At 50.0% G+C, this 16,822-nt stretch overlaps 8 protein-coding genes across 8 annotated transcripts; 5 read left to right on the top strand and 3 right to left on the bottom strand.

Annotated features, from left to right (window-relative positions):
- Positions 1–10: 10 nt before the first annotated feature.
- Positions 11–913, top strand: N7518_006872 (cell division control protein 14; the record flags this gene model as incomplete). Its single annotated transcript, XM_057187799.1, has 2 exons — positions 11–254; positions 312–913. The coding sequence occupies 2 exons, from the start codon at positions 11–13 to the stop codon at positions 911–913; spliced, it is 846 nt and encodes a 281-aa protein (XP_057039502.1).
- A 714-nt stretch (positions 914–1,627) lies between these two features.
- N7518_006871 (class I SAM-dependent DNA methyltransferase) lies at positions 1,628–2,630 on the top strand (the record flags this gene model as incomplete). The annotated part of the gene is made up of 2 exons (XM_057187798.1): positions 1,628–1,726; positions 1,860–2,630. 2 exons carry the CDS (start codon positions 1,628–1,630, stop codon positions 2,628–2,630), a joined length of 870 nt encoding a protein of 289 aa, XP_057039501.1.
- An 80-nt stretch (positions 2,631–2,710) lies between these two features.
- N7518_006870 (putative mitochondrial outer membrane protein (Sam35)) lies at positions 2,711–3,722 on the bottom strand (the record flags this gene model as incomplete). The annotated part of the gene is made up of 3 exons (XM_057187797.1): positions 2,711–3,106; positions 3,165–3,404; positions 3,483–3,722. 3 exons carry the CDS (start codon positions 3,720–3,722, stop codon positions 2,711–2,713), a joined length of 876 nt encoding a protein of 291 aa, XP_057039500.1.
- A 569-nt stretch (positions 3,723–4,291) lies between these two features.
- Positions 4,292–6,103, top strand: N7518_006869 (copper fist DNA-binding domain-containing protein; the record flags this gene model as incomplete). Its single annotated transcript, XM_057187796.1, has 3 exons — positions 4,292–4,326; positions 4,379–4,539; positions 4,602–6,103. The coding sequence occupies 3 exons, from the start codon at positions 4,292–4,294 to the stop codon at positions 6,101–6,103; spliced, it is 1,698 nt and encodes a 565-aa protein (XP_057039499.1).
- A 462-nt stretch (positions 6,104–6,565) lies between these two features.
- On the bottom strand, positions 6,566–11,074 carry N7518_006868 (ribosome biogenesis protein URB2; the record flags this gene model as incomplete). Its single annotated transcript, XM_057187795.1, has 2 exons — positions 6,566–10,987; positions 11,057–11,074. The coding sequence occupies 2 exons, from the start codon at positions 11,072–11,074 to the stop codon at positions 6,566–6,568; spliced, it is 4,440 nt and encodes a 1,479-aa protein (XP_057039498.1).
- A 266-nt stretch (positions 11,075–11,340) lies between these two features.
- Positions 11,341–11,984, top strand: N7518_006867 (MICOS complex subunit MIC10; the record flags this gene model as incomplete). Its single annotated transcript, XM_057187794.1, has 3 exons — positions 11,341–11,415; positions 11,551–11,701; positions 11,935–11,984. 3 exons carry the CDS (start codon positions 11,341–11,343, stop codon positions 11,982–11,984), a joined length of 276 nt encoding a protein of 91 aa, XP_057039497.1.
- A 515-nt stretch (positions 11,985–12,499) lies between these two features.
- On the top strand, positions 12,500–14,014 carry N7518_006866 (uncharacterized protein; the record flags this gene model as incomplete). The annotated part of the gene is made up of 2 exons (XM_057187793.1): positions 12,500–12,519; positions 12,676–14,014. The coding sequence occupies 2 exons, from the start codon at positions 12,500–12,502 to the stop codon at positions 14,012–14,014; spliced, it is 1,359 nt and encodes a 452-aa protein (XP_057039496.1).
- Positions 14,015–14,810: 796 nt separating this feature from the next.
- N7518_006865 (uncharacterized protein) lies at positions 14,811–15,992 on the bottom strand (the record flags this gene model as incomplete). Its single annotated transcript, XM_057187792.1, has 1 exon — positions 14,811–15,992. The coding sequence occupies one exon, from the start codon at positions 15,990–15,992 to the stop codon at positions 14,811–14,813; it is 1,182 nt and encodes a 393-aa protein (XP_057039495.1).
- Between the last annotated feature and the right edge of the window lie 830 nt (positions 15,993–16,822).

Genomic DNA, 16,822 nt, shown 5'->3' with positions numbered 1-16,822 from the left:
TGATTTATCAATGGAGGCTCTATTAGCCCATTCGTTCGATTACCTCTCCTCTTATGAGCCTAGCAAGATCCGGAAAGGATTACGCCAGGTCGAAGGACTCCTCGCACAGATATGTTTATCAAAACCTAAGCCGGTCTTGGACCGGAGATCGCGCTCCCCCGATATCCAGCCCGTCCCAAAGACGTTGCCCGAGTTGCGAGACGATCCGGCCTTTCGGGAATTTTCCAAATTGCAGGAAAGCTTTCAATGGAATAGTATGTCTTTGAAATTTCTATCGCAACTAGGGCTTGGGTACTAACAAAATGCTTCAGTCGCCATGCGCCTAGTATCCTGTCTCGAACACCTTCTCGGCCGAGGGAGTAACGGGACAAACGACATGCTCATTGTCTGCACACTGGATTTAATCCAAGGTGCCCTCCTCCTCCACCGCGGCTCGCGCTCTCTCTTCGCCCGCGAAATTTACATGAACCTCCTCCTTGACCTTCTCGACCCCATCAACTGTCCAGCCGTGCAATCAGCAACCCTACTAACACTCGTCACCGCCCTACTGGACTGCCCATCAAACACACGCACATTCGAGGGCCTCGATGGCCTCCTCACCGTCACATCACTTTTCAAACAACGCGCCACCTCCCGCGAAGTCAAGCTCAAGCTTGTCGAGTTCCTCTACTTCTATCTCATGCCCGAGGCCCTGACCTCAGCACCGATGTCTCCACAAGGTCTGCAGCGCAGCCCCAGCAAACGCACCTCAGCGCGTAGTCCGCGCTCTGCTGCGGCAGCAGCGAGTAAAATGAGTCGTGATATACGTACCACGGACGAAAAGCAGAATCTTCTAGGGCGGTATCTCAATAACGTGGAGGACCTCGTGGAGGATTTGAAGGAGACGGCTCCGTTCGGAGCGACGGTTTACTGAATGACCTGACTGGCGATGATTGTCTCACTGCTTGACGACCAATATGCGCGATGTCCGCTGCGATGACTTGGTGTTCCCTTCCTTTTTCTCTCTCTCCCCCTCTTTTCTCTTTACTCTTTTTCCATCTTCCCTTCTCTTTATCTTTCGCCCCTCTTCACGGGCGTTTACCTCATGTTCCGTCCGGTACGGCAATTATGCGATCTCCTAGACTGATGCCTCGTCCCCTTTTGGCCTGTCTTTTTTGCCTATTTATTCTTCGCTTCAATCCTGGAACTTTGTCGACCTCTACTGTGCCCTCTCCCGGCTTCGTTTCCTCGTCGTTTCCCTTATGTCTCTTTAATGGCGACATGCATGTGTATGATTATTCTCCGTGATTAAGCTGAACTGTCAATATACTCCTGATGACCACCAATATTTCTTCGTAATTCTACTTCTCAATGTAGGCTTCAACTTGTAACCTCGGTTTCGGGCTATCTCCGGTTATCTTTCCTATCTTTCTATCTCCATTTATAGCCTAGATTTATTTCATATAAATGAGTCACTCTGTATGAGTCAATGTATCATGGACTTTGACAACTAACTATATAGTTGTATACTTCAAGTTCGACGTTCGATGTGGATCAAGTCCAGTATTACCGTGGATCGCAAGTTCGATATATCCCCGCTAACCCACCGAGATCGAGAGTCGTTCCACGGTACACCTTAGCCTTCAAAATGGAGACAATCCAGGAGTTGCTAGCGGCAAAGCCGTGCGGAAACCCAAAGCAGACGCAGTACATCGACACGGTCGAAGCATACGATAAATGGGCAGAGGTGTGTATCTATATCGCATTTCCTATTTCCCATCCACCTACATCCTCTTCACTATAATATATATACAGCATCCATATAACTATTCAAATTGTATCCACTATTTACCACATATACCAATACTAATACAAAACAGGTATACGACACAGACGGCAACTTCCTCCAACGCCTCGACACAATCGAGATGCGCTCTCTACTACCCCAATTCATCGACCGGGTAAGCCAGCGCTTCCAACCAACAGATACCGAGACCGAGACAACCCGCCCTAGCCTAGTAGATCTAGGCTGCGGCACCGGCCGCAACACAATCCAGCTCCTGACCGCGCTAAGCACAGCCAACAAAGCCACCTCCTTCTCGGTAATCGGACTGGATGCTTCGCGCGGGATGCTAGACGTAGCGCGGACGGCGACAGGACGGTATACGGCGGAAAATGCAGCACAGACGCACGTTGAGCTGGGGATCCTTGACCTTCTTCAGCCTGAGGTATCGAGGACGCAGCTTCCGGCTTCGTTGTATGCACCCGGTGCTGTGGGGGTGATATCTACGCTGGTGCTGGAGCATATTCCGCTTGGGCGGTTTTTTGCGGCTGCGGCGGGGATTATGAGGTCCGGGGCGTATTTGCTTGTGACGAATATGCATGCGGAGATGGGGATGCGGAGTCAGGCAGGGTTTACGGATGAGAGGGGTGTGAAGGTTCGGCCTACGAGTTATTGTCATGCTATTCCTGATGTTTTGGATGCGGCTAGGGAGGCTGGGTTTGAGGTTGTGGAGGTTGTTGGAGCGGGTGCGGATGGGGTGGTTGTTAGGGGGGTTGATGATCAATTGGGGGATGTTCTGGGGGCGAGGGCGAAGAAGTGGGTTGGGGTTAGGGTTTGGTTTGGGGTTTGTTTTGTTAAGACGGGATGAGATGGAAAGTAGATCAACGGAGATATCATTTTATCTAGATAATGAGTTCGAATCCAACGCCATGAGTTGCTGTTATACACTTAGAAGAATTTCAGTAGTCTGTCGCGGTGTTGTACAAGGTTGGGATGCTCTTTGAGCAGTTGTGCTAGCCGGTTCCGTTTCCAGCCTAGGGTATCATCCAAGATCAGCTGCGTGTAGGCAAAGACGCTGGCATCAAAGAGGCCCGGGTTTGGCCGGCCGAAGAAGTGCTCGTCCTTGCCGAGCAAGGTGGATAGGGCCTCAAATGCACCACCCGCATCGCCTTCCAGGGCAGCGGCGTCGATGTAGCGCGATGTCTTGAGGAGCTCATCGCGGGCAGCCTGTTGTAGCTGGTGGCCTAGGGCTGCGCGCACGATCGAGTTTGAGGTTGTGGGATTTACGTAGAGTCGGCGTGCGACGGCGTTGAAGTTCTCACTGTCTAGGTAAAGCATGTATAACTAGACACGTCGTCAGCTCCGAGTCTAGGGTTCGGTTTAGATGGAATCATCGGCCTACCCAAGCGCTGCGTATCCGGTTGTCCAAAAGCGAGGCATAAACCTCGAACCGCAGGTTCAATTGCTGTTCCTCCTCGCAGTGGACTTGTTCAATGGCCCATTTTTGGATCTTGTGTGAAGGGATCGGATTTGAGGCGTCCGCAGGCAGCGAAGGGAGGAGGAAGGGTAGGGAGCCATTCGGCGATGCATGATTGTTGGACGAGGTGATCTCAAAGTCAATTCCAACGAATTTCAAGTATGCCTAGTGCGAGACCGATCAGTGTGGTTCCGACAGGGACGGCTACACGCATCCTTGCATGCGAGTATAGACGGCACGAACCTGCCATTTGAGACATTGAGGGTTGAATGAAGGCCGGCCATGTCGTACACCAGATGCGTCGGCGAAAACGTACAGCTGGTTGATATTCTCGTGTCGCGGTCGAAGGCGTTGAGGGATCTCGTTGGCCGGATAGGTAATCAACGGGAACTTGTCGAAGAGGCGCCTGATAGGAGCAGGGACTGTAAAGAATGGACTGGCATTGGACTCTTCTGGAGGGCTATCGGGGCCTTTGGGCGGCATTGTGGTGGTTTGAAATCCAAAGTCGCCAAAGTCCAAGTCCGAAAGTCCAAAAGTGTCCAAGTGCCGTCATCGAAACAATTCCGACGCGCCAAACCCGAACAGGAAGGTATTGCCTTACCTAATGGCCAGGTACCGTCCTCCCCGCACCTTTTTTCTGACTTTTTTTTCGTTTGTACTTGGGAAAAGCCGGAACTTACGATCTATAGCCTATTCGGATCATATAGATTCGATATCCTAGTGCTTATTCTATTACTCGTGGTGTTGGTGCGATCACATCAGCCCCGGTCTCTCCCGCTTCACCGTTGAAGAAACCAAACCTCCACTTCGCTCCGTCTAGACTCCACCTTTTATTCTGATCTGCTCACGCGAACAACTTTGACAATACCGGCATACATATGGCTTAGTTCGTCACCAAATACGAGGCGTCTGACGGTCCTAGCGGAAACGGGCGATTGCATGCGCGGGGTATCGACTAGCGGTTGGGGTTCTGCGACACACGGTTGCGACATTACGAATCAATCTTGCGTCTCACCTTAATTCGACGGAATCATACATATTCCTTCGCCAACATGCCTCTCGATGAAGAAGGTGCCAAGTGGTCCTGGTAGGAATATCTCGTACATTGTCAATGAAACCGGGCTAAACCGTTACACCAGTGAACCATGCATTCGAGGTCACCGATCGTCAAAATGCCAGCATTTCGATAGACTCATGATGAAGGTCCCTAAAGCCGGGCGACCTCTTGCAAAATGCCCCCACCCGAAGGGAACCTGCAGCTGCCAGAAGTCATATGCCGTGATGGTCCGCATTCCGAAAGGTAAGGAAGGATATATTTGTCAAACCACTACACATGTGTTTGCGTTGTACTGACTTGCCCAGGCTCATCATGTCTATGTCGTCCGCTCTATAAAGTTCCTATGGATACCAACGAGTCAACCCAGTCTCCCCCACCATCCATGGTTCCCACATCGTCACCTGCGCCGGGCAAGGTCCAGAAGTCTGGAAGAAGACAAAGTACTATGCAAGCAGCACCTGAAAACATAGCTCGGGCGTTACAAAATATGCCAGACAAGGTTAAGCTCGAGGATGGAACATCGAACTTGACTTCAGACTTCTCTTCACAGGTCGGGTTAGATGGTGCACACATATCTTCTACTACACAAAACCGAAGTACGCCAACGCCCACAGAAACTCCCAGGCAAGACTCGCAGTCTCCCCAAGTATCAAGCTGCTGCTCTCAAAAACAAAAGCCAAAGGCACCAACCCCGACCCCAGCTCCTACTGCGGCTGCTGCTCCTGCTCAGAATGGTGGATCTTGCTGTGGAGGGTCTCGCCCTCCTACGACAAACCAAGCTGTTTACTCAGAGGCCGACCAATCACAATTTCAGCCGCCTATTGCTTGGGATGATCAGAGTTATATGCAATTCCCAATGCCTCAAATGGCCCCCTGGCAGAATTCCTCGATTCCCACGCATGATGACTACATGCATTCCGCCATGCATCAGGTACATCCCCAACACCCAAGCCTCCATAATGGGTACATGGGAATGGTGCTGCCACACTCTCAGCCCCAAATGCCGCAGATAGGGATGTCACTCGGTGTGACTGCACCGCCGTCCATGGCGTACTCCAACGAGATGAACGGTCTTGGAATTACGCAGGCTTCTATGAGTCCATACATGCTCAACAACCTCGAGCCTTCCTACAACGCCCCACTAGGCGGCGACTCTTGTCATGACTGTAGCTGTGGAGAAGATTGTCAGTGTCTTGGCTGCGCTGCTCATCCATTCAATACTACAACACGAAAACATGTCCAAGAGATGGGTGCCATGATCACCTCCAACGGGGATGAAAAGAACCCAGAAGTCATCAACCCTTACCAAACCTCACCTTACCAGGGAGGCACCCCTTCGACCTCATTCCCTTACTTCATTCAAAGCACTCCTTCAATGGACCATGGCTTCCAGCCGATTCCATTTGATAGCTACTCGGACCCAAACTCTACCTTAGCCAGCGGTTACTCCTCCCCTCTATCCACAAACCACCATCTGAACCAGCAGTTAATGCATCCTTCGGAGTATTACACCCTGGAATACCCAGTCGGCCTACCAAGCGCCTGTTCTGACATGACGGGGAGCTGCCAATGCGGTAGCGACTGCAGCTGTGTCGGCTGTCTCACACACAGCGGCCACAACGGTCTTTCTCTGGATATCCGTATCCCCGAGCACCCCATTCCCGACACAGGGGACAAGCAAAATCAACACTCGCGCCATGTTTCCCGCACAAATTCCGCTACGTCTCGATCTTCGCGGATCCCGGTATTAGACAATGTGTCTGTGCCCTGCCTGAGTCCGCGCACTTTGGAGACTTCTAGGATCTAGATGATCTACGTCTTGATGATTTATTACCATTTTCTTTCTCTACTCATTTTTTTCCCCTGCGCCGTTTTTGATCTTACATGATTTATGATCTCTCATGATACCCTATCTAGAATCTCTGCTCTAGACGGCCACAATAATAGATTGACTGTTTGAATGTTTGTTGGGTAGAATTGATCCCACTATTCCTGCTATTGTTTTTCTTCTTGCCTTCTGTAATGTTTTGTTCATCCGTAGAACCAGACAGTGCATGTATTGGCGTAGAAGCCAGAGACACCCTAGTGCCCCGGGACCACTTTTCCTTACCCTAATAAGCCCAACAAATTGGGACATGATATATTTTGTTAATATCTTCTAATATTCTATTTGAAAACAATATGATGAGCATCAATGCATTGGGGGATATCATAATTCTTAAGCAAAAGGTAATATACAGATTAAAGACAGTTACCCACAAAACCCCAATCAACCCTTATTCCACTTTCCGAACTTCACATAGTCATCATAGAGCGACTTGAACACTGCACGGCCAGAGACATCCAACGCAGCATTAAGCGCACGCATAGACTCACGCGACATGACATCCAGAGCCGCATAAAGACCAGGCAAGATAGCAGCCTTGACATCTGGAGACAGCGACCCACGCAGCGAGCACTGCGCATACTCCATAACAACATACTGCAAGTACTGGCCGGCAATACGCTTCGCCTTCTTCGTCTGATCAGTCAGGGCCTCGCGGGATGCGCCAGGCTGGGGACGGAGGACGGCCGAGACGGTAGGGTCGCACAGCGAGGTCAACAGACGGGTGTAATAGGTAGCGTGCGAGGCGTCGAGCGGGGCGAGCCAGAAGGGCTGCGAGAGGGTGGGCTGGAAGCGGGAGCGGCCGCGTTTGCGGGACCGCGCGAAGAGACAGCCTAGTAGGCGCTGCATGGCGTTTACTACTAGGTGGAAGCGGCCGCCGATCTTGAGGCGTTGCAGGCTGAGTATGACGCCCATTAGTCGGCACAGGCGGGTGTAGATGGTTGGTGCGTAGGCTGGGGAGATCTTGGGGCCGATTTTGGAGGAGGCGCTGGCGATTGCGCCGAGAATGCTGTCGATGTTGCATTGGGTGAGGCTGCGGGTGTGGCTGCGGAGGAGGAGGTCCAGGCATTCCGATGCGAAGCAGAATTGGTCGATGCTTGTGCTTTGGATGATGGTTTCGGCGAGGGATGTGCAGAGGAGGGAGATCTCGCGTGATGTGGCGCTCTCTTTGTCTTCGACGGGAGAGAGCGAGGAAACGGCGAGGTAGAGCACGAGTAGTCTGTAGCTGGCGTTTTCGCCAATCAAGCCAAGTCCGCGAACTTCGCAGATCGTCTGGGTGATTTTTTCTACGGTCATTGAGCGGAAGCGTTCAGTGGTGGTCCGGATAAAGAGTTGCTGGTCCTCGGCATAGAGAGACTGAAGAGCAAGCGTCTCGGCGCATTGTAAGACTGGCTGAGCGATGTTCTCTTCGGGTCCCTTGCAGGCAAGAAGACGTCGTCGGATCAACCGAGAGGGTTCCGAGTCAACGGTCAATTCCATGTAATTGTCGATCTTGGAAAGGAACTTCTCCACTTCGACGTTGTTGGTGGCTAGATCTTCGAAATCCTCTAGAGCATCGATGGTCTTGATGATAGTAATTGTTTCCTCCAACTTCTGCTTCCTGCACTGGTCTTTGACATGTTTCATGTCAGCCAACACAAAGTCAAACACTTTTTGGCGACAAGCGGCAAGTTCCTTCTCCGAGAAGGCTGTCTGCAGCTGCTCGCGATGAACCCAGAGCTCTGACAAGGTCAACCTCAGAAGGTAACAGGCCATGGAATCACGATCCACCTGCTCCATTTTAGCTGTTTGCTTCGATGCCCGGGCGAAGAGCTTCTTGAACATCTTGTTCCGGTCATTCTCAGATGAAACCAGAAGCTTTGCCGATATCGCGTGGTGCAGGCTTCGGAATGCTTTCATAATCTGGAGGTCGAGGTCGGTACCCTCTAATGGTACGGCTCGAGCAGCAGTCCAGATGGGCTCCCAGTCACTGGTCAGTGTGGCATCACACTTAGGCATGGCAGCCAATTTCGCCATCATCGTAATTATTCCAATTGTGACTTCCGGAGAACTGTTCTGTTCAAGTAGAACATTTTGCAACTTGTTCAAGATGGTGGTTCTCAGTCCCCGGGTGATCAACGGGGCTGGAACCCTCTGCAAGCTCTCGACAAGCAGTTTGCGATTGAGGGGATCTTGCTCGATGCTCTCGTTGAGAAGAAGGGAAAGATCAGAGACAATGAAGGGAGCGTTGAGCATGTATTCATGGCAGACCACACTCGCCCATGCCTGAAGGAACCTTGCTTCTTCCGAAACAGCCTCCAAGGGCAACGACGACGAATGGTATTGAGCAGCTGCCAGGGACAGGATATGACGGAATAGACGGGATCGATCCTCAGAAGAGATAAGAGCCCAGACTTCTGGAACTCTGACAAGGGCCAGGAAATAAGCTAGACCAAGGGTTGTTTGGGAATTCACAGTATCTGTGCGGCCATTCCAGGGTGCCTTCATCGACTTCTTGGCATCCTTGGTTGAGATGGAGGTGATGAAGTCTATGACATCCTTGGTAGCTTTAACGAATGAGCCTAGCTCATCACTGGCGTGTGCCTTGGTTGCAGCAATCAGGAACCGGTAAGCCTCCCACGATTCCAGAGGAGCGAGTTGAGCTTTGGTTAGGTCCTTGTGGTTGCGGTGAACAGTCTTGGCGGCGACTTCTACCAACGGCATAATTGTACCTGCCATGGTATTATCGGCTGACTGCAGGGTGTTCTCTAGGAAATTCCGAACCAGCCGCCACAGACGCCATCGCCAGTGCAGAGCCTGCTTCGATGACAGAGTAGAGCTTATGGTGTCTAGGAGAGATGCTAATGTCTTTTCCGATTCCGGGAACGTCGAGACTCGGCCACGGAAACTTGCCTCAACAAGAACAAACTTGGCATAAGACTGAGGGGTGTCAGCGACTTTGCCATTTTCAGCTCGCGTCTCGCTAGCAGCGGTGCGCATCTGGGCAGCAACATGCGTCTCAGTGAGCGAAGTTCGCATCAGCTCCGAGTAAGCATCCGCCAACTCATCATCTTCCCAAACCGAGAATAAACTCAGATTGCTGTTATCTTGGCGAGCCTCCTCCACAATAAGGAGTTGATTGTGCCACAATTCCATGAAGCTGGGCAGGTCTCTTGCGGCAGCGAAACCTCGTAACAACGGCAGCACAACCTTGCTCTTGATTATGTCGTAGTCCCTCCGTTTCCGGGAACCACTCTCACGCCATTGTAACAGGACCTTGTCGAGCAATGCGTCAAGAAGCTTACGCGAATCACGCAAACCGGAGTTTGGCAGGAAAATATCGACCCCAAGACTGATAAACAGAGCCGTCACATTCCACTGGACCTTCTCAAGACCTTGTTCGAAAAGACCTGTGTAATTGGCATGCGCCAGAATGGTGTGAAGAGAAAGACCGACCTTCCGGTCGAGAGCGACCTGGAGGAGGTGCTCCAATACCGAGATGAACTTGGAAGAGAAGGTAGCGAAGTCTTCCTCCTTTGCTGTAGAAAACGCTAGCTCTGCAACAGCGACGAATAAAGTCTCCAACCACGGCGCTTCATGTGTCTGCCTCCGGAACACATCTCTAGGAACAGCACGCACGGCGTTGTCGAAAAGCTCAGGAAGAAGTTCCACTGATCGCCAGGGATGCATACAAGCTTCATTGGTTGCTTTGTTTTCCTTGGCCACGGCAAACTCGCGAATGATCGGCCTGAAAGTATCAGTCACTGGTTTGACCGAGCTCCAGTCGGGCTCATCCTGAGAATAATCGATTCCAGAGCCTCCACGCTCAAAGAATGCTGCACGAGCGGGAAGTAAGACATGCAGGGCAATAATGCGTTCAACCGCATGCAGCAGATTGGCTCGTTCGTCGGTGTCAAGTTTGGCGGACCGCAGACAAATCTGGAGCCTGAGCGCGTGGGCGAAGCAATGTCTCGCGAAAAATTCATTACTGGACTTGTTGTCCATATCATCTTCACGGTAAGACCTTGACTCCCACAGCTCCACCGCCGAGGGAAAAACGTATAGCAAGTGCTGAAGATCGGTTGTTTTCCCCTCATGCGAGAACTGCTTGGCGGCCACGGCGGCTACCCGGAATGCTCGACCCAGTAGCATGGCGACGGCCTCGGGCTCGCCTCTCAGCGCAAGCTTCAAATGAGAGTTTGCCACCCCATCAGTGCCTAGTGTGCGCTGTGCAAGTGCCACAAATCCGTGCAGACAATCCAAGGCGCGGATGAAGGCGAGGAAGCACGCTGCGGGGTTCTGACGCTGCTCGTCCACGTCCACGTCCATGGCGTCTGCATCATTCTCAGTTGTCATTCTCTTGCGTTTTTTCCCTTGGCTTCCTCGGCGATCATCGCGTGTCGGGGATGCAGACAGTGTGTGACTAGACTCGGAGTCAGAGCTAAGGGTTGCTCCCAGACCAGAAAATATATCGGCCTCCAAATCTTCGAGTGTATCACATAGAATCGATAAGAATTTCTGATCTTTAAGAATAGCAGCGATGTTCTTCGGCGAAATCAGGTTGATGAGCTGTCGTAATAGAAGGAACGAAGCCGCGTCCACTCTATAGTTTTTCCCACTTCTCAACCTCTTTAATAGCCATCGCAGAACCCATTCCTCCTTCGGGGTAGCGTTTGTTTGAATTCGAACATCTCGATGAACTTCCGGGTGACTTTCACATAGTGTCAAATCCACACCGATGATCTGTGCCGCTTCATGAATCTGAGTCGTTGGACTGGCGGTGCCCTTCTCAAGGCGGAGGAGCGCCTCTTGCGATGAGCGCGGACGCTGTAGGTGCGCAACACATTAGATCCCGGGAAAAAGACGTGTATCATTCGAAGGTCACATTTGACTTACCTCCGCAATCAACGGCATCTCGAAAAAAGCAAATTATTCGAGAGAGTGGGTATTTATTTGTCGAGGAAGAGAAAAAAAAACGAAGACCAAAAAGAAAAACCGCATATTGCTCCGACCGCCTTTGGCCGAATCGACTCGGTCCGCTAAACCTCCCAAACTCCTTGCACTCCACACGCCTCCATTCACCTCTATAATTCCACATAATTGCAACTGGTTCGTGTTTTACCCTCGGAATTCACTCCGGCTCAATTGATGCTTACTTCTGCACCGATAGATTTATCGCAATGGCTGAATCCAGTGAATCCGGGCCGATCGCGCGAGCCACCAAGCCCGTCAGCGAGGCTTTGCTTAACGAGAAGGTATGAGCTAGCTGGGATCTTCAAATGGGGAAGTTGCAATATAGAATCATACCATTGATATATATGACAATTGTCTCGGTCTGGAAGGAAACATGGGAGAACCCGTTGGCTAACCTTTTAACGTCATATAATTAGTGGGACCGCGCTATCTCCTCTGTGATCATCAAGTCCTCCCTCGGTCTGTCTTTCGGTGTTGTCTTCTCGGTGCTGCTCTTCAAGCGGAAGGCTTGGCCCGCGTGGATTGGTCTCGGCTTCGGTGCCGGACGTGCTTGGGAAGAGGCTGATGGTACGTTCATATCTCTAATTCATTCGGTTTACGGGCATTTAGAGGGGCATTTAGTGAAGTTGGAGCTTCGGGTCACTATAAGATAAGCACACTTGAGCTTGGGCAGAGGCTGTATGCTGTAATTTTTTCAGCATCGAGCTTCGTAGGCCCCTCAACAGTGACCCGACTATCCGCTTTTCCCCGAGCCTACCTATCTCCAAGATCTAAGAATGACTGAGCTAACTTGTACTTAGCCTCCTTCCGCCGTGGTGACTCCCCTATCAGAGATGCCCTCCGCCGTTAAAGAATAGCTGTCAAGTGTGTATGATACATTGTACAGAAGGCAAGAGGCCATCAATGAATGGTTGCTCTTTGGCCCAGAGAAGAATTGGTATACCGGTTCAACATCAACACCGAACGAGGTGTTTCCTAGATTTTTTCCCCCGTCTTTTGAATTCAGAAAAATGATTGAATTGAAAACATCTCCTGGCACTTCACTTCCATAGCATCGAGAAGACGTACTTTTGTCGGTCTCATTTGGCCTTTTTGGTCTACCAGAACGAGGCTTCGACAAGCCAGAACACCATTCGTGCGCTTTGTTGATTATAGCAGATTGTAGAAAGAGAAATCCATGGATATCTCTGGTGAATTCGCCTGTTACCCCATTGGACATATGTTGTAGATGAATTCCATTAGCGCCAAAAATTCTTTAGAACCCGTGGGCACACAAGATATAAACACATTACCAAATACTGTCATCTACTCGAGGACAACCATGGCAATATGACACCGTTCATGAAAAGGAGACTGAGGTTCAAAATGCCAGGCAGAGGTTCCCGGTAATCAACATCACGTGTGTGGACATCTAGATAATTTATCATTGGCCCGCTGGAATATAGTTATATTGCACCTATATTAACTTGCTTGCCCCGAGGATTTTGTTCAAGCTACAACAATGACTGCGTGTCTAAGATGATGCTTTGACCGGAGTAAAGCACACTTTTCGTGGAAGCTCGTTTGAAGCGGAATACACTTTTCGTACCTGCGTTCAAATCGTTATCAAAGGATAATCTATCTCTATTCTTGCCCGAACAAACAAGACAGGATGGATACCTTCGGCCGACTCCTTGGTTTGCTCTGCAAAATGTCCTGTCCGCTCTGCCAGATCTACCGTCGCTCCACAGATTACACAACGCATCCACGGAAGTCGCAACCTTCCTGCACCAAAACAATGACCTATTCGCCCGGATTGTGGATACCATAATCGAAAATACGGCCCACGAAAGAGGCCTGTTCCCGGTTGTGCAGCGTGATGTACGGCAACTGGTGATCATCTGGACTGAGCAGTCAAGAAGGCGGCAACAGCAGCCAACTGAACAAAACGAACAGCAAGAAACAGCCGGAAACCCGAGTGTCCTCGACAACCTGCGATACCTTGCGAGATATGGTTTCGGCCGCCTAACACCGAATTTAGGGAGCATATCAGCGTCGACGCCAGCAGCTGTTCTGTGTCGGCTGCTCGCGCTAATGTCCCGGTTGCGCTGCCTCGTGCATGCGTCATTCCACGCACTGGTTGCGAAGTCCCTCCAGCTCCGGATCGAGCACTTACCGAAGAAAGCTTTATATATCATTATCAATACACACAGGCTTGGGCCCAGCCATCGTCCGCAGGGGATCCCTTATACGCCGGTTGATGTTGGTCCAATGATGTGGGTTGAAGAGCAGCGCCTGCTCGAGAGCTTTTTCTGTATTGTCATCTTCTACGAACTACGCAAGATGTATGCGGATTTCTCCGTGGTCTCGGTGCGATCAGAAACCTTCCAGATTTCGTCGCACGATACGGTCGAGGACTTTTGGAAGAAAGTCTTTCAGGGCGAGAAGGGTGGCCAGCTGGAGCAGATCGCCACGACTCTTTCCTGGTTAGATGGTCAGGCCGGACGGCGTGAAAACGTGTACTCATGGCTGGCCTCCGGACCGGTTTCAACGGAATACCGGTCTTACTACCCATGTTATACACCGTTGAATGATGAGCAATGGGAGGACGAAGAGACCTATATACATGACTATGACTATCATTCCTCGCATGGTGCAATGTCTTTGGGTGCAGCTCGATTGTCTCTAACTTCGCCGCTGCGATGCGTGGATTACGCGGCCTTTCGCCCGTACGGTCTGATCTTCTGGAGTGCCACTCGGATGGACGCTTTGGGATTTTGGCCGGTGTTTGGGACTGGCCACCATATGTGGTTTGCACTGTCCTTTGTCCTCACGGAGAAGGATTGGGAAGACCTAGTCGCACGGCAGCTGGATCGGAGCTTCAACCCGATCACAATGTAAATTTCGAGATATCAATCCGGCACCTTGGCTTGCTCGATTCAATTGCTAACTTGAATCTACTATTCTACATGGGTCGGCAATTATGAACTTATTTACCCTGCCACTGCTTGTCTGGCGTCTAGATAGGAGAAAGAATACTGGGGACCTGACCCAAGGCAAAGAAGCCTTACATGGTTCTTTCCGTTGTTCGATCCGGCCTTCATGTCATGCGCCATTTTCGCGCATCAGAACTCGTTCGAATTGAATCGCCCTGCCAGCTTCTTGTAGGCTGTTCTTGGGCGGCGCCGAGGGCGCAGGCGTACTTGCCTATTATGGTGGTGATGCTTAGAGCAGATACCTACTTATGTTACCTTCTTAAAGAAGGAACCTACACGCTTATCAGTTGCACCAGCTTCTAGTTGAATCAAAAGCAGAGACTGGACAGCCTCCGAGCTTTGAAGAATGATAGACACACATACATCACACAATGTCAATAAATAGGAGTGATAGGTGTACTCTTTATACTTCCTCTAGGTAAATAAGTTTATCCTTTAAGTAGATAGCTCGCAAAAATGGTAGTGAGCTTATTTTGGGAAAGAAATAACTCCTTTCCTGGCCCGCGGCTTTACTACATAGCCAGGGCCCCTAACAGCTAGAGCTCCTGGCAGAGATTGATTTTTTTGAAAAGTGTAGTTAATACCCTCGGAAATAACTGATTACTCCGAGCCCATTGACCGGTATATTATCAACCTAGGTCACAGAACAAGAGAAAGTAGCGAATGAAAAAAGAGAGAGAAAGTTCAAGGTAGCTCGCAGTTTATTCGGCTTTTCCTTTTCCTTTTCCAGGCGAAGGACGCAAATTCTCTTCAACGGCCCGAACTGGAACTTCAAGACGCCTGGGCATCAGGGAAGGGCCAAGAGTGACACCTATGAAGTCCAAATGGGCCACCATGGTCCAAAGCGCCCAAGCTTCCCATGACATCCCCATAACAAGGAAAACGGATTCATCAGTCTCGTACGCGTCCGAAATCTCCACTTTCATATTGGGCGGTAGATCTTGGATCGCTTTTTGGAAGCGTTGTAGGACGTCGCTATGACCTGATATGTGGCTGTGACCATGCAAAGTCAGTTTGACAAGTACATGTTTCTCGTTCGCATGCGAGGAAAAGCGAGGAATGCGCGAGGGGATAGTGGAGTTCTTGAACACAAGTCTAATCGGCTGAGTACCGCTAATAGTTTCCATCACAGCATTTGGAGCATGGGGCGGTTTCTGTCTTTGAATTTCTTGAAACAAGGCGGCTGTGGTCACACTCGACTGGCCTTTGAAGTGCTGAACTGCACGGAATAGTCGCATAGTAAATGACACTGTCTGAGCTCGAGGATTTGTTCCCTCATTGGCACCACAGGCCGCCAGCATTTGGATCGTTCTTGTCTGCTGCGCTCTTGTCGCAGCACCAGAGTAACAACAATCAAGTACCCCGAGTACATCGACGTATTTCATAGCATCCGGTTCGTCCCAAAAGTTTGCACAAATGCGGGACCATGGCATAGACCTCTTGCCGGAGACAAAAGACAGACGCCCATCAGATATCATTCCATGCCCGACGTAGTAGAACACGAATAAGGAATGCCGTTTGGAACGATGACAGCCATACATGACTTCGCGGATCTTGCCTTGAAGATTCCAACCTGGGATCGTATCTGATGATTTCACAATGTACTCGGTATACTGGATGCCGAAGGTTTCCATCACTTTGCCCATAGTGGTGATATCTTTGTCTGCGCCAGTATTGTCATCTTCCCATCGTACAAGGATTGCCACTTTCAGATCGTGGACATTGCCACGAGCTGCTGATACCTTTTTTAGGTCTGCCTTCAGGGCTGGAAGGTGGTGAACCAGAGGTGCTCTCGAAGGGAATGATGTCGTAGTGGATGAGAATGAAACCGGGGCAGAGTGGTGAGACGTGGTGGGCGATACCGGATCAGACGGCTCGGCCATTGTGCTAAGCGATGTTATCCAGAGTACGGATTGGTTCACGCTTAGTACTCACGTTGTGAAAGGTGGGAAAGAATTGATGCTGAGTGGGATAGTCTGAGCGACGACGGTGGAGAAAAGAGGGAAAGGACAAGTTTCAAGTAGGATAAACTGAAGCGTTAGCAGGTGTAAAGAAGAGAGTTGAAAAGTCTTGTAAAGTATGTAGATAGGTGTAGATGTGTGAAGAGAGGAAGACAGAGACTCAAGGCAACTGCTGTTTATATAGTCGGCCTTGAACCATAGATTAGACGCCCGTGTCCCAAAAGTGAAGTGAACCACCTTTCTATACCTATTTAGAGAATCACTTGATTTATCAAAGTAAAGCAATTTAAATTAGCAAGAATAGCAGTCTTGTTAGATGTTCTCTTAGATGTCTTTATCAACTATATATACAAAACACGCGTCTGCTTGAAGAGACTTCAGTTTTATCTAATTTATTTCTATTATTCCTCGGGGTTTTCATCTGATATTTCATAGGGTCAATGCTCGCGTGCATTAAGAGTGTATGAGCCCTTAGCGAGAGTGTGATTATGAATACTTAATTGTTCAGAGATATCGAGGTTCCTAGATCTTATTATTAGTAGAATGAATGAATGCCTGACTCATAAAGCCCGGAGAAGATCCATGTCTAGAAGCCTAGGAACTAGGAAGCAGTCAAATATTATCATGTCATCGTAAATATATTCGCAGATAGGGAATTAATTATATAAATTCAAGCGCGCTCGACAGTAACAGCAGCAGTGAAAACCAATATCAAAAGAAGATGCCGTCCATGAACAAAAACTCAAGTCCGC

The sequence above is a fragment of the Penicillium psychrosexuale genome (assembly GCF_028828465.1).
Source record: "Penicillium psychrosexuale strain IBT 29551 chromosome Unknown utg000004l, whole genome shotgun sequence".
Lineage (NCBI taxonomy): Eukaryota > Fungi > Ascomycota > Eurotiomycetes > Eurotiales > Aspergillaceae > Penicillium > Penicillium psychrosexuale.
Note: the sequence above shows the minus strand (reverse complement) of the source record. Positions and strands in the feature narration are given on the sequence as shown.